General features: G+C 39.4%; 1 protein-coding gene across 9 annotated transcripts in view; it reads left to right on the top strand.

Annotated features, from left to right (window-relative positions):
• LOC106072235 (FH1/FH2 domain-containing protein 3-like) overlaps positions 1-17,712 on the top strand; it is a 187,610-nt gene that overhangs the window by 131,984 nt on the left and 37,914 nt on the right. For all 9 annotated transcript variants that reach the window (XM_056036671.1, XM_056036672.1, XM_056036674.1 and 6 more), the window contains 3 exons: positions 225-3,254; positions 7,598-7,722; positions 12,298-12,356. In XM_056036671.1, the coding sequence (XP_055892646.1) occupies positions 225-3,254; positions 7,598-7,722; positions 12,298-12,356 (3,214 nt within the window). The remainder of the gene's footprint in view (positions 1-224; positions 3,255-7,597; positions 7,723-12,297; positions 12,357-17,712) is intronic.

The following is a 17,712-nucleotide window of genomic DNA, read 5'->3' as shown; positions in this document are numbered from 1 at the left end:
TAGACACACACACACACACTCTCTTCTTTTCTCTCTCTCAACTGCGAATGAGACTTGACGTCATACTAACTAGATGAAACAATGCTAAGGCTTGTGAAGTACGCACATCGAAACATGACGTCATAATTTGTGAATAAAATATCTCATTTAACATTTTTAAAAATACATGCCAAATTAAATTAGTAAAAATTGAAATATATTTTTTTTGTTTCTTTCTGTTACAGCTGTACGACATGGGTACAGGTAAAAACTACACCCCATCCTCTTCGTATACGCCGTCCTCTCGAGCGTACACTCCTGCCGCCTCACGACCGTCCTACGCACGTACCTCCAGCTACGACCCACCAAAATACCGGAGTGCCAACGTGAGCGACGCCATTAAAAAGTTCGGCTCATCTGACACAAAGTACTCAACACCGGCCTACGGAACTGATAGGTACCAGTCAGACAAATACCCAAGCCTGGATAGGTATTCAAACAGAAGCGGTTACATGTCCGATTACGGTGGTGGAAGTCCGTACGGCTCTTGGGACAGAGCCTCGACCAAAAGTTCGAACAGCCGTTACGGCGGGGGAAGTCGAGAGGCGTCCCCTGTCAGCACGAGGTCTTCCCGCTATGACTACAGCAGCAGCGCCTCAGGCCCTTACTCTACATACTCCTCCTATAAAAGCGGCTCCGACGCCTCGCCCGTCCCCAAAACGTCGGCAAGATCATACGAGCGACAATCATCTCGAAATTACGAAACGCCAGGTAACGGGGATGCGAAAACGTCTCCCGTGGGCGGAGGGGGTGGAACAGGTGCTGGAAGAGTGCCTGGATTACCTGCAGGTAGGCAGGAAGCCAGCAGCAAGCGGGGTAGGCGAGGGGTCTCGGTGGCGAGTAGTGAGTCAGACGACAGCGCACCGGAGGCAGAGAAACGAGATCAGACCGTTCGGTATCTTATCTGTAGAGGGACGTCCCCGATACCAGAGGGAGAACCTAAGGAGGCCAAAGTCAAGGACAGAGCCAGTATTTCGAGAACAAGACGAATCCGAGTCCCAGACCAGAGTCCTGCTGGTATAGACAAACATAGTGGCAAAAAAATTATCACCGAAAAGGGCACAGTAGACTGTGCAATACAGACCAATTTGGACCAACCACAGTCTCGAAGACAGAGGACTTCGTCCAACTCCAGTTTCGCTCCAGCCGGTGGTGGAACCGGTTCAGGAAACTCAAACCAACCGGGAGAGACGTTTTACAAGTACAGAGACAAGGTGTTGGGCGGGCCCGCCCCCGGACATGGCTATGGTAAAGGGAGCGGGCCGGCAGCACCTTCCTACAGCAAGCCTTCTTCTTCCGCACCTCTATCGCGCACCAGTTCAAGGTCAACAGCTAAAGATGAGCCTAGGCGAGGCTACGGTGACGAAGGGGTAAGCACTCCGCCTAACGAACGCTCGTGGAGGCAGTCAGTGTATGGAGAACCTCCCTCGCGTGGAAGTACGCGCCGAGAGGATGACCTAGAGAACGAAGAGGACGATACGGACGACAGGAGCAGCCGCCACGGGCGCCGTCGCAAGGAGGGACCACGCACCAGCACGCCTAGCACACTTCGAGACAGGGAAGCGGAAATTGGCAGTGCTACAGAAGACAAGAGATCGTCACGCAAGTCGAAGACTTCCAGGTCAAGCTCCAGGGAGGACATGCTCGATGAGCGCCCACGCAGAAAGAGACACTCCAGCAAAGAGCTTCTTGATGAGCCTGAAGGAGGGGAAAATGCACCCTTGACTCCAGAAACGCTTTCTTTAAGAGACAGCATTGAGAAAGTCCATCAATGGAAACAAAACCTTCCACCTCCAGAACCACTTTCACCTGACGCCAGGCACACAAAACGACACCCAGGCGTAGGGGCTGAGGTTAAAAAGGAAGTATACGAGGAAACACCCAGAGACGGGCGCTCGCGCCTGTCAAGGCAGTACAGCAACCGAGACGAATCTCCACCACACTCCAGAGATAACTCTCCATCCAGACGATCAAGGCATCGTGTCTCCCGACACGCCTCTAACGACAGCATTCTTGATGACGAAGACGAAGAGGAAATAGACCCACGACTTCCGAATAAAGACTTCAGAAAGTCAGAGTTGAACAAAGCCGAACATTTCTACGAAGATCCCGATAGTTTCGAGAGAGATGTTTCGCCTACAGACTACAAGAGAAAACAGCGTCGTAGCGACGGCTACGACTACAGCCAAAAGGTGAAAAAATCGGGAAGCTCCTCAGAAGCTTTTTCGAAAGAAGACTCCCCAAGCCGACACCGTCACAGTGGCATCCCGAGACAGGCAACGGAAGACCACAAGCGCTTAAACAGAGATAACTCTCGAGAAAATTTAGACGACAGGCGCCGCTCTCGGCGCGAACAACACGACAACGAGGTGAGCGACAGCAATGGATCGCAGTTTGGATTTAACAGGGAGGAATCTCCCAACAGAAGAAACAGCAAGCATGGTAAGAGTAGCCGCCCAGGTTCTAGAGAGGACGTGCTGGACGAAAGGGGACAAAACTCGGCCAGACAAAGACCAAGTCAGCTTGGAGTAAGCGGCGATGCCGGAAGGGTTTCGCAATCAGTGTCTCAACAGTCCTTGCCCGACATTGTTCCCAGTCCAGGGAACGAGTGGGTGGACCAGAAACAGAAGAGGCAGTACAAGGGACAGAAGTCTGGCATGATAGGAGATGTGGATGACATTGACAACGTGTTGAACAGCAGGAATAGATCTACGAGAGGGGGCCAGAACATCATGGACGAACCAGTGCCTCACACCTCTCACTACCCACTCAAGCCAGCCCCGGCTTCTCCTTTGAGCCCCGGGCAGGACGGCGACAGGAGGGCCAGGCCAAACAGCTACGCCTTTGAGAAGGACAAGAAGCACGGTGGAAACAATATCAAGCAATCCAAGTCCCACGGGGACAAGCTCATCGACCTCGACGATGACGTCATGGAAGCGCAGCGCGCCGGAAACCTATCGGCCCCGCCTAACTCGGGCCAGACCAACAGCAAGCAGCCCAGGGGCCCCAAACAAGTCTCAGCTACTGCCAAGCAGATGTGGGGCATCCTCCAGGCCAAGAAGGGCCTGGTGACCATCACAGATTTCCTCAGCCTTTGCGAAAAGCCACCTCCACAGAGGAAGCTCATCACAGTGCCAGTGGCGGATGAGAATGACTTCTCTGGATACAAGAACGCTGAGGATTTGCTGGAGAACATGGGCGTCGATATTAGGATGGTAAGTTTGATTAATAGTGTTATTACCAATTTACTTAATGTATAGTTTTGTCAGTCGTATTTGATCATTTTATTGTTACATTAGAAAACTGTATTTCTTAAACAAATTTCTAATTGATATAAATTAAACTGATCTGTAACTTGCTAAAGTGTAAAGGGTTAGTTCAGACTGATAATTGCATTTATTTATACTTACAGTCAGTGCAATACGTACATACGGTGAGTCTGTCAGATAGATAGATGGATAGATAGATAACCCTATTTCAAAATATGTAGTGTAAATTATAAAAACAGATCGTTGTAAAAACAGTCAGAATGAGTCTTTGGTCATTTTATTTTAAACGTTTTCAAGCACATTGCACTCATTATTTATTAAATACATCCACATGGACACACACATGTGGCAGATATTTTTCTTATTAAGCAACAAAAAAGATTTATGAATTTGATTGTTAGAGTCGCGAATAAGACTTAACATCATAACGCCTCATTTGTCACAGTGTTGAAGCTCGTCTATAGTCACGGGCGATAACACTCGCTAATTGGTCGTAAAATAAGGAATGTTCGAGTTCTCGTTCTTTGGATGTTATTCTCTGTCCCTCTCCCCCCCCCCCCCCCCTTTTTTTTTTCTTTTTACCACGACTTATTCAAACGCGAAAAAAAATTGCTGGCATATAGGCCTAATTAAACGTCAAATGATATCAAATAATTATTAGCTGATAGCCTTTTTTGCTTACAAATGTTATTGTTATCGATAAAATGTTGATTTGGGTGTGTAAAGGAGGAGGGTAGGTCTTATATAAATATGCGGGTGGATTTGAGGCACTATAGTACATTAAAAGAAAAATTGCCTGTAAAATGTATGTTGAATGTAAAGTAAATATACACATATAGGACATTACAATGTTGTATCTTGCATTCATTTTTAACACAATTTAAATCCAGCCTTTTAAAATACAAATTTATACTCCTAGGCTATGCCTATATATAGTGTGTATTTTTTTTTTATTGAAGAATCAAATTAGTTGGCCTACATTTAGATCTAGATTTATATTGCGCTAGCTATTATAGCACCATATGGCTTGGCTAGGGTTGTATAGTAAAACAGGGTTAATTATATCTAATTTATAGATAAAATAGCTTGTTTAAGGCATTTACGCATGGACGCGGAATCGGAAATTATAATTATGTTAATGTTCTTTTACAGACCAACGTAGCCACAGGTAGAATCTAAAGCTATAAATAAAACTGGTCATTTTGTCACTTATCGCGGTAACCCACAGCGTAGTATATTATATGCTTATTGTTTACATCAGCAACAGAAAGATACATCATTATAGGTATACAAAATATATGGATTAAAGATCTAGATTCTAGGTCTGACTGAATCTTTATATAGTCGAGTCTAGAATGCGTGTTGTTAAAAAAAGGCGGTTATAAAACAATCTTCTATTTATAATAAATCGCAACATTCCAATATCAATAAAAGTGTAAAATAAGTATTTAAAAAGGTAGAGTAAAAGAAACGTAGTTTAGATTTAGATGATTCTAAGTCTAGATATTGATCTAAATCTAGATCTAGTAAACAATTTCCCATAACGCTTGCTGACATTAGCCATTTGGTAAATCTGTTAGGAGACGTTTGTGTTGACACTATGCGCAAGAATATTGAGGTCAAAGTTGACAGGTGTCCTAAACTTTAAGATCATAAACCATCATGGCGACGTTTTCTTGCCGTGTTCAGTTCCTTGATGATAGGGATCCTTTTGCTAATACAAACTTTCCAGAACCTACAAGACCCCCAACGTATCCGTTTCTAGACGATGTGCCTTTAATAAATCAAATAGCCGGAATACACCGATTATTACAGGCGCCACATCGAGTAAGTAATTTGTCTGTTTGTTTAGGCCCTATTATTGGCAGTATTGCCCCTAATAAGACTTATTTTTTATATATGGATTAACACAGTCACGGTCACCAGTCACCAGTGCAATTCAAGTATCGCATTTTTTGTTCTTATTCTTAGTCTTAGGTCTGTCGAAAAGAAATTGTAGGTCTAGATAATCCTAATTTAATGTCAATATAAATCTAGAGTCAAGGAGATTTAAATTTATCTAATTAGGCGATCTAAATTCTACGTATGTCTAGATCTAGATTAATTAAAAGAATTAAAAAGATCTAATCTAATCTAGATAGTAGATAGTTAATAAAATAAATTATTAACACTTTAAATTTTAGTTATTTAAGTTATCATCTAGATCTAGCTAGTAGTAGATCTATCTAGATCTAGCTTTTATATATTATAATATATAATATACTATAACTATAGACAATGATCACTATGATTCACTATCCTATTAGATCCTATGCCTGTAGTAGTCTATAGAAGACTATAGTAATAGATCTAGATCTATAGAGTATAGTTATAGTAGTATAGTTATAGTAGACTGTCTCTAGTCTCTCTAGACTCTAGTGACTCTAGTGTAGTAGTGATCTAGATCTGTCTATTGTCTCTAGTGACAGTCTAGTGACTCTAATTCTAGACTCTAGTCTAGTCTTAGTGACAAATAGACTCTAAATTCTAAACATAAACTCCTTAAATTCTAATAGTTACTAATATTTTAAATATTATATATTATTTAATAATTATAATAATAATAATATATATATAATATATATTAATAGAATATAGATCTAGATCTAGATTATATGATTTGATTATGATCTATACCTTCTATCTAAATCTACTAGACTAGACTAGAATCTAGTATGAGTAGTAATAAAATAATATTTTAATATATATATATCTATATATCTAGATTCTAGATCTAATTAAACATTTTATATAATAAATAAACATTCTATGGATCTACAATCTATATTTGTATATATATATATTATAATTATAGATGTCTAGAATTTCTCTAGAATTATTTATAGATCTATATAAGTCGTATATATATTTTTACATTTATATCTATATATCTATATTTATATCTCTAGATCTATTCTATAGTCACTAATTGGTCTATAATATTAATTTGATCTAGATGTACATTCTACATTATATTAGAAATAGTCTGAATAGATCTAGATTATTGAGATTTATTGAATTAATATTTTTATTTCTGTTATAAATTCTTTATATAGTCAATAGAGTAGAGTCTATAGATCAATAATAAATATCTCTATATTATTGTCTGTATAGATCTAGATATAGGCTATAGATCTACTTGGAGCATATTTATATGTCTTTCCAGCCAAAAAAATATCATGTCAGTTATTAAGATGAACTAAAAAACTGAAACAAATATGACTTCATATAATTATAAAACAAAAAAAATACAATTACTACTACATATATATGGACTATATTTAGAGGTCTAGAGTCTAGATATAGATACTAACTCTGTCTTTTTTACTCTTTTCATATGCATTGTAAATATAAAAAGATAAATATATTATAAAGAGATCTAGTAACTCAGGACATTCGTGAGGACTCCATAGATAAATCATTTTAATCAAAAAGCTACTGTACTAGAATCTAGATATATATATGGGCCTTCAAGATTTAGACAGATTTATGTAGCCTATATGTATATATAGTGTTTTATTTTGTGACGGTACGCACCAGTACAATAATCTAGATATCTACAAAAGTGATAGCTTTAGAATTTAGGATTAATGTTTAGCAATATATATTATAATAATCTTAACTGTTAGATAGGACAATGTTTACTTAAATAAATATGTGTAAAGCAAAACAAAAATATATTTAAATTGTTCTACACTCAAATTTATCCTTAATCTGTGAGACTGACAAGTAAATAAGTTCTATTGTTCATGCAGACTCTAATTAGTATGATGCTATTGTAATCAATGGAGATAGTGACAAGTATACAAAGTAATAGTTTAAGGCAGGAAGCTAAATGTGACATTGTGAGATGTATGACCAGGGGCGTAGCTAGGAATTTTCCATCGTTTTGGAGCTTGGGGGGATTGACCTCTTTGGGGCCCCCTGCATTTTGACTAATATTTAATAGACTTAAAAATGTGTTAAACATCTGGTTACTGGTATTTTAAAAATTAATCTTAGGTGATGGTAGCCTGTACTTTAAAAAAATCTGAAATAATCATAAATATTTGTTAAAAAGTAATCTTTTATTTATTTATAAATAGAATATCTGTTAAATGTAAGAAAAAAAAAAGTCTAAATAGTCTTGGAAAACACTGATAAACTGAAATTTTTAGTTTACAGTAATGACATGAAATATATAGTCTATGACCTGGAATCATTGATCAATTTTTATAGCCAGCATTGGTTTATATCCTTTTGTTTTTCAGCTTGAAGACTGTGCATTACAAATCTACAGATATCACAGTGGTGGGCAGGCAGACTTTGGAACATATTTAGACTTAGAATCTACTTTAGATGAACAGGCAGATGAACTTGAAGGATTTAATGATCAGTAAGTTTGAATTCCTTTTTGTTCAGCTATTTAAGTATCTCTTGATACTGCAGCTATCCTGATTACTAAAGTCATTAAGTCATACTTCAGCTATCATGTGACTTAAGTCACAGTGAGATCATGTAGCTCCTTGAACTTCTAGCAGTAATATTTAGTTTTACAAGTTTCTAAACCTTTGTCTAGATTAATTTGAAATATAAAAAAAAAAAACACACACCTCATTCATCCCTTTACAAGACATATTTATGACTAATAGTCATTCCATCAACAGTAAAGGATGTTAATGTCTGGTCTCCAAAAAAATTGGTGAGTGTTCATCCTTCTGATAGCCAATCTTAGAGTGTTTAGGCCTGGTTAGAAATCTCAAGTGTATTTATATACCAACTTGTACAAAAAGAAAAAGTGTAGATGACCTGAATACTGCTGTAAACGATTCATCTATATTCTACTCTAAAACACTGTCCTATAATGTATTCATATTCACAGCTGTGTTAAACATTTTTTACATTTTTTTTAGTGCTTTATATGCAATTAATCTTATAATGCTAATAATCTGTTACATGAATGAATTAGAAGTATCTTGCTTCTTTGATCTTGTACTGATTATATTTGGAATCCTCCTCACCTTCTTCAAAAACAAAGTTTATTCATATAAATGTCATTCTAAATTACAATGTAATCAGTGTTCATTTTATTTGTTACAGAATTCAATTCAATAAATTCAATACATAAAAGATAGTTGAACAATGTTTATAAAGATAAAGTTGTACATTTAATTAGGCAGAATTAAGCTAGGCTTCTATCAACTCACATTAAAATGCCACTCAACTCTGTTTGAAAGCATCCTAATGGTATATTCTTTCTTTAAGAGTTGGGCTAAATGCCAACTCTTACCATTAATGAGTTAAATTAGCACCCTAGACTAGACTGGTAGCCCCTTCCACTTGAGTCTATCTCTTGCAGAGTACTGGCCACCTGACCTTTCATCGTGTTTTGTAGTTTCTCAGCACCAGACCACTGTAATGTGTTCTCTCAAGAGTGGGGACTTCCATTTAGGGACAGAGATTGGATATTGTTGACTCTATTCTCTGCACTACTGCACACACACACACAAAAAAAGCTTGCAAACAAAAGCAAATTAATTTGAAATAATGCATTGTTTTAGACTATGTTAAATATACTTAGCTCTCTGTGAGTGTTTCTCAACCTTTTTCTTTGTGACCACCTCAGACAAAAAAAGGGTTTGGTTCACTGCCCACTTGACCAACTGGAGGTTCTGAGGGAGCCTTGTAAGGTCCTGAGTTCCATCACCAAGCCATGTTCTGAACTGAGGAAATGTGTTCACTTCATTAATGGAAAGGGAGGCTCGAAATAGTGACTTAAAGATAGGGGGGGTGAGGTTCGAGGATGTTGTCTCCAAGAAAATAGTAGTGGCAGTAAATAAGTGGTGGTGGCGGTGGTTTTCTCAACATTTTGATATTCCCAGCAAAAAAAAAAAGTAAATCTGCCTGTAATTGAAATTTAACATGATGGGGGTGGGGGGGGGGATAGTGACTCTAATTAATGAAACCCCTAGTTTGTACGTTTCTGGTTTGAATAAGTAATCCCTAGCTACTTTTAGAAGCCCAATGTAAAACATTGAACATAGTGTGTGCACAGCTTTTTGCACAGTGTTCAGCTGTCCACAAATTGTATGCACATCTGTTCATTTGGTGAGGGGCTTGTATTTCATTTGGTGAAGTACATGTATTTCATTTGGTTCATTTGTTGAAGTACTTGTATTTCATTTGGTTCTTTTGGTGAAGTACTTGTATTTCATTTGGTTCTTTTGGTGAAGTACATGTATTTCATTTGGTTCTTTTGGTGAAGTACATGTATTTCATTTGGTTCTTTTGGTGAAGTACATGTATTTCATTTGGTTCTTTTGGTGAAGTACATGTATTTCATTTGGTTCTTTTGGTGAAGTACATGTATTTCATTTGGTTCTTTTGGTAAAGTACATGTATTTCATTTGGTTCTTTTGGTGAAGTACATGTATTTCATTTGGTTCTTTTGGTAAAGTACATGTATTTCATTTGGTTCTTTTGGTAAAGTACATGTATTTCATTTGGTTCATTTGCTGAAGTACATGTATTTCATTTGGTTCTTTTGGTAAAGTACATGTATTTCATTTGGTTCTTTTGGTGAAGTACATGTATTTCATTTGGTTCTTTTGTTAAGGTATGTGTATTTCATTTGGTTCTTTTGTTAAGGTATGTGTATTTCATCCATCAATACGATGAAGACCACAGCTGTCATCCAGGTAACTAAGGGCTTCACTCTGCAATTATGTGACTTGTAAAAATGATCTGAGCCTAAATGTTTGACTGCAAACTGGGTTTGCTATTGTAGCTGGAGTCAGTGTGGATTGCCTTGACTGTTGATTGTTCTTCTACCAATGCTGCCAGGACAGTCGAAACTCGATAAAGAAAAAAAAAACTTTATTGAAAAAAAGAAAAATTCTAGTGTTTTGAATGTTTCATTTTAGACTCATGGATCGATATTATGTCTAATATCTGCATTCACTATAGAACAAAATATTGTTCTTCAGATGATGATTGAAAAGGTTCACACATTTTTCTTTTAGTTATGAAATGAAAGCAAGGTGGAAAACAAAAATGAGACAATGCTTTGTTCACGGAATATAAAAAAAAGTTATTTTTTCTCAAAGACGTATAACAGGCTATCACTAATATAGAAAATCAGGTCAGAAATGACGAGGCGGTGTCTGAGGGTGTTGCAGTCGGTGTAGCAGCCATGAAACCTTGCTCTGATGTATGGGAGTTCTCAATCCGAGCAACGGAAGCTGCGTGAGCAGTAAACCGGTACGTTATCAGAAGCCAGGGTGACTCAAAGCGGGAAAAATACAGAGATTATGGTTCTAAACGCAGCTTTGATATCCCGTATAACCCCCTCCTTCCCCCCCCCCCGCTACCTTGTTGACTACGTCATTAATATCAGGGCTACCTATCTTTCATGATGTCCCAACATTTTTTTTGTATGTTCCCCCCCCCCCCTTTTTTTTCTGAATTTGGTGGGGCGATTTTTTGTGTGTGTGTGCCATGTTTTCTGCTGTGAATTTTGCCGCCGTCGTTGGCGCCACATTTAAAACTAACGGTCGTACATCTGTAATTGTAAATTAGGCCTGGAGCTGGGGACCAGCGGCTCCCGGTGGATCTCTGGTTGTAGTGATCTCTGGCAGTAGCTGCAACGTTGTTTGATAGGAATCAAGAAGTTTTTCATACACAATCGCCATAAGTCCGTTCCCGGTCGGGTGCTTCCGGTGTTAATGTGTCGTCATGCCACTTGTGGATTGCCCTGTCACGTGTTATGTTGAGTACTCACGTACGCAGAATGGTATGTTCTGACGTTGTTGAGCTCCAGAATGTATGTTTAGTTTTTGTTGCCAGGTGTATTCCTTTCAAATGCAGCAAGTAATGTGACGTGCTTGAGTGGAGTTTAGGTGTCATTAAATGTGAGCTCGAAATGCAATCATTTGTTTCGTTTCCTGACCAATCTACATCTTTAAGACTAGTGCAGTTGAACGTACGATCTTTCAAGGACTAGTTGGCGTGTTGCTGAAAACCGTTACGTGACCTGGACCCACGTATGTGACTCAGTTGTGTCCAGTTCTCCTGGTGGATGCTGGTTCTTCCCTCATGTTACAAATGTGACATAAGCACGTTCTGATGAGAAACCTGGCGGAAGCTTAACACCGTAATGTTTACTTGCCCCAAACTGCAGACGTTCATGTGACGGAACACAGTCGTTGTTTGTTTCTGAGTTAAATCAATTTGTGTTTCCGGTTTGCTTGGTGGTCATCTAAGAGCGGCTTTATTTCCTGTGTTTTCGCCCCGCCATTGCTAGTGGTTAATGGCTCTTGACTATGTTACGACGAAAAGATCAACTCCTTCCATCGGTTAGCTACTACAGCGAGGGCAGCAGATCGGTCAACGAAGCCTGTACGTCTAAACACCATCACCGCCGGTGTGACCGAGACATTATTTATGAAAGTGAGCAGGAGACTCCAGAAGGCGGTGACTACCATAGCGACTCTGTCAACTGGACGAATGGTAGTGTCAACAGCTGGGCCAGTGGATTTGACCCCACCGTGCGCAAACAAGGGTTTACTGACCGGAGCGTGGACGGTCACAGTAGCAAGTGGGGTGACGGTCATTCAGGGGAGTCCACCGGTCAGTGCTCCAGCAACGGGCACAGAACGAGATATGATATGGGTTACGAGCGCTATACCACCCTGGATGGGGTGCTGGGCAGTGAAATGCCCCACACAGGGTACTGTCTGGACAATAGAGACCACTTGTACAATGGCACTGCCTTACATCACCATAGAAACAACACGGTGGCCCAACCAGAAACCAACGGACCCGACATCTATCAAAACAATGGCCACCAAAACACGTTCAATAGCCACGTCAGTAAAAAACCGTTCCGGACGAAAGTTACAGACGTGAATGACAATGAAGGGGTTACCAATGGCAACATTGACCTTGACATTCCAATACTCTTCTATTTCAGGAGGAAAAACACACTGATTTTACGAACACAGCTGACAGTCAGAGTCCACGCAATTATAGGTGAGTCTTCATCATTAACATATCATCGCCTCAACCACTTAGCCTTCATTGTACATGTTTACTTTTGAGCAATCTTTCAATGCCCATAACTCTTGGTCGGTAATTCCCAAACTCATAGATTTTCGTAAATATATAGTTCTGTGATTAATATCCGCAAAAATACGCATTATTTCTAAACTTTGAAAACTAGGACAGAAAATATCGATTTTCCTAGATTTTAGGCGACCTCCCTTACGGAAAGGGAGTATATATATATAGGTCTATGATCTGCTGATCATTATCGGATAAAAATTTGTTACCGTTTTCCAGTCTAAATATGGTTGTCGTTTCATAGCAGTGAAATCTTCGTAATTCAGATGATTTTTTGGGGCGGCCCACTGTTCTGTATTTACCATTCTGTGGTGTTAACCTGCTGAGTAAACCAAGACCTACAATCGGCTGTTTATAAAAAGTAGTCAACTTTTATTGGTCGGGATAAGTTCCTTCCGGTAGATTCAGTGTCCTTGATTCTCAAGCCTGACGTAACTTTATAGCTGTATTCTCCAGTGTAACCATAAAAAAATGTATTTTTATATACAAGTGAATTATTTCCCTTTACGGCAGTTCATCTTGTTGCTAAATATATCTCTTACGTTGTTGGCTTTGTTGTGCATTTGATCGCTTCTCTATAACAGCTTGTGTATCGCTGACATCTTGTGTAGCAATTCCTTGTGATTGTCAAGTGTAGAATGTTAAGCTGCATTGCCCCTGGTCACACATTGTTGGGTTAATGTATGTAAATAGAAAATATACTTGATGTTTATTGCACTTTGGTGGCTTAGGCGCAGGGAGGTTAGGATCGATACATTGGCAGGGAAATTCGAGTTCAGGTTTCTCTTGTATTATAAGACTTTCATTCTGTAAATATTTCTAGTCGCCATGATCCAAGGGAAATCACTTTCTTTGCTTTAGTTTCTATCTTAAAGTTGTTGTTTTTTAATTTGTGTCTCTTCAGGCTCTCTTTTTTTTCACTCTCTTCTCCATGTTCTTTTCCTTTCTTTTCTCTATTGTTTTGTTTCTCCTCTCTCCTCACTAAATTGTTATCTTACTCTTCTCTCCCCAGTCTATCCTTATCAATATACTCTCTCTTTTCTCTATTGCCTTTTTCTCATCTCTTTTCTTACTGTTGCAGTCTCCTTCTTCTTGCTTCTCTATAGTGCTATCTCACTCTTCTCTCTACTGTCTTTTTCTCATTTTTTCCCCTGTTGCAATCAAACTCTTTCTCCTCTCATTGTTACTATCTCTGTTGTGAATGTTACTTTTTTCTCAATGTTACTTTCTCTCAATGTTACTTTCTCTCAATACCTTTTTTAAAATACAGAACAGTTTGACCTAGATTTCCTTGATTTGAGCGAGTTCACTAGTCACTTTTGTTTTCTATTTGTCTGTACCTGCTGTATGCAGCGCCACTTATGCACCATGCATTGTTACCCAATCTTGTTCTGTGACGGAACACTTCGCACATTCTGAGTAGTTCGCGGAACACGTTTTTGTTTTTGAGAGAGATTACTTCACGTAGTGGCCTACTCGTTTATTAGTCCAGTAGTTCGCGGAACACGTTTTTGTTTTTGAGAGAGATTACTTCACGTAGTGGCCTACTCGTTTATTAGTCAAGTAGTTTATGGAACACGTTTTTGTTTTTGAGAGAGATTACTTCACGTAGTGGCCTACTCGTTTATTAGTCCAGTAGTTCATGGAACACGTTTTTGTTTTTGAGAGAGATTACTTCACGTAGTGGCCTACTCGTTTATTAGTCAAGTAGTTTATGGAACACGTTTTTGTTTTTGAGAGAGATTACTTCACATAGTGGCCTACTAGTTTATTAGTCCAGTAGTTCGCGGAACACCTATTCAGGCCTCCGGTGAGGCGAAACATAATTTCGGAAACACTGCATTTATGTATCGTGCTGTAATGCAGTGTTCCATGTTGAGAGGACGGTGGTATGTTGATCACTAGCCTCTGGACCATCGATCAGTAACAATGTAGACCATCACAAGGGAACGTCCACTGCAAGCTTTGCTATTTGATAGAGGCATAGGGTGGGGAGTGGGCGGTAACGTTGTACTTAATGTAGCTCCGAATATCCACGAACAGTTCATCCCCCCACCCCCTTTCTTCGCTATGTTTTTTGTTTTGTTTTGTCAAATAAATAAATGTCTTTTTTTTTCTTTGATTATGTGCATATGGAGGGGGCGTCTAGTAGATTTGTATTCTTAGCGGACCGTAAAAAAAAAAAAGTATGCTGGTATTTGCATTGCACTTGTAGGCACAAAGCAATATGTATTTAAGTTTGTTTAAATACACCCAACTCTTAATTCGTTGGGGAGAGTAAATGCGTTGGTTGTTGGGCTAACCACTTGACATCCTCGTTACCGGTCGGCCATAGAAACAGATGACATTAACATTATCTGCTCTATAGATCGCAAGGTCCGAAAGGGGTCCTTAGTTTTAAATATGTAAATTATATTGAAATCAACGTTCACCACAAGAGAGGTCTAGATGTCGCTCATTTGTCTGATATATTTTGGTGACACGTGCCTTGGCTTGAAGCCTTATTACAAAACTATTCATTAAATCTTCAGCTTTTGTCTGTAAATACCCTAACAAAGTAGAACCTATCTAGCAATGTTAACTAATTATCTGTTACTTTAAACCTATATTTGTGTGAGTATATGTGTGAGAGAGAACTTGCTTCTGCTGTACCTGGACCACTACGCTCATTCAACTGACTACGCTGGAGATCTAGATCTGAGAAACTAGCCCTGCTTATTAGAACTGAGATTCAGTCTAGCTGCTGATTCTACTCAGGCTTGTAAATGGGGGGTCACTAAAGTTCATGGTAGTGTTGAAAATGTCTTTTAGGTAGTGTATATTGGAAAACACTTCCCTGGTCTCACATTGAACTAAATTGTATAGACGAGCAATACACTAGCCCGTTTAAAATGTTTAGTTCCAGCCGATAGCTATTCGATCTGTTTAGTTTTATATGAAAACGATTGGTCCGTGTCAAAGGTCAGAATTCCGTGGTTGTTCACTTTTGATTCCGAGCGCCACACTTGCAGACGATTTTTTTTCCCGCTGCTTCAGCCAAATATGATACTATAAATAGCGGCTTACGTCATTATCTGATTGGTGCGGTTGACAGTTTTATCGCCATTCATTATTTAGCTGTGCTAGAATATACTTAGATGTAAACTAGGCGGTAATGAAACTCTTAGGTAGAACTGTGTTTAGGTTTTAGTATTGACTCCAAGGTGTCATGCTGGTCAATACCATCAACACATAGAACGTAGTAAGTCCAAGAAAAGTAGGAAAAAGAAACTCCACTAAACACTGCCCACTCCACTAAACACTTCCCAACCCCACTAAACACTGCCCACCCCCACTAAACACTGCCCACCCCCCATTAAACACTGCCCACCCCCCCATTAAACACTGCCCACCTCCACTAAACACTGCCCACCTCCACTAAGCACTGCCCACTTCACTAAACACTTCCCACCACACTAAGCACTCCCCAACGCCACTAAACACACTGAACACTTTCCAATCCCACTCAACGCGTGTTTCAAGGAATACATGGAATACATCGCTAGTGACTTGAATCTACATTGGAATGAATGTATTTGTAGTGTCTCAGCGATTTGTTACACTCTAAGTATATACTATTGACAAAGACCAAGACTTTGTTTCTCTTAACAGTTCTTCTCAAACACTTGAAACTAATGGCACTTGGTGGTAGCAATTCAGATCTAGTTATTTCTGCTCTAAATGTAAATAAAAGAATTCTTGAAGCACATGTGCCCTTCACCACCCTTTTCAGCCTGAGTCAAGATCCTTGAAGTTTGAGGAGATACCCTCTGTTACAATCACTTGTACTGGAGGAGATACCCTCTGTTACAATCACTTGTACTGAAGGAGATACCCTCTGTTACAATCACGTGTACTGAAGGAGATACCCTCTGTTACAATCACGTGTACTGGAGGAGATACCCTCTGTTACAATCACTTGTACTGGAGGAGATACCCTCTGTTACAATCACTTGTACTGGAGGAGATACCCTCTGTTACAATCACGTGTACTGAAGGAGATACCCTCTGTTACAATCACTTGTACTGGAGGAGATACCCTCTGTTACAATCACTTGTACTGAAGGAGATACCCTCTGTTACAATCACTTGTACTGAAGGAGATACCCTCTGTTACAATCACGTGTACTGGAGGAGATACCCTCTGTTACAATCACGTGTACTGAAGGAGATACCCTCTGTTACAATCACTTGTACTGAAGGAGATACCCTCTGTTACAATCACGTGTACTGAAGGAGATACCCTCTGTTACAATCACGTGTACTGAAGGAGATACCCTCTGTTACAATCACGTGTACTGAAGGAGATATCCTCTGTTACAATCACTTGTACTGAAGAAGATACCCTCTGTTACAATCACGTGTACTGAAGGAGATACCCTCTGTTACAATCACTTGTACTGGAGGAGATACCCTCTGTTACAATCACGTGTACTGAAGGAGATACCCTCTGTTACAATCACGTGTACTGAAGGAGATATCCTCTGTTACAATCACTTGTACTGGAGGAGATATCCTCTGTTACAATCACTTGTACTGAAGGAGATACCCTCTGTTACAATCACTTGTACTGGAGGAGATACCCTCTGTTACAATCACTTGTACTGGAGGAGATATCCTCTGTTACAATCACTTGTACTGAAGGAGATACCCTCTGTTACAATCACTTGTACTGGAGGAGATATCCTCTGTTACAATCACTTGTACTGGAGGAGATATCCTCTGTTACAATCACTTGTACTGGAGGAGATACCCTCTGTTACAATCACTTGTACTGGAGGAGATACCCTCTGTTACAATCACTTGTACTGGAGGAGATATCCTCTGTTACAATCACTTGTACTGGAGGAGATATCCTCTGTTACAATCAATTATCCTGGAGGAGCTATCCCCTATTGATATCACTTGTCCTGACACAGGACGCCTTACCATCAGGTGGCCCATAGATCTCTAGAGATGTTGCTACATAGTAAATGCACTCTGTTAACCCTATAGAAATGTGTTCAATCGATTACAGAATATTTTTTTTGGTCTCGTCGTTCAAACCACTTCGATCACGATCAACCCTGTGAATATAAGTCGATTATCTATGACAGCCTTATAGCTAAACATTACACGACTTTGAAATTAGAACATTTTGGATTGGTGGCTGCATTGTTTCCTCGCACAAAAAAAAAAAAGCTTGTGTTGAGTATATAGACTAGTCCTGCTCCCACACAGCTTTACT

The sequence above is a fragment of the Biomphalaria glabrata genome, chromosome 7 (assembly GCF_947242115.1).
Source record: "Biomphalaria glabrata chromosome 7, xgBioGlab47.1, whole genome shotgun sequence".
NCBI lineage: Eukaryota > Metazoa > Mollusca > Gastropoda > Planorbidae > Biomphalaria > Biomphalaria glabrata.
The sequence above is the reverse complement of the archived record's forward strand: the minus strand, read 5'-3'. Positions and strand labels throughout refer to the sequence as shown.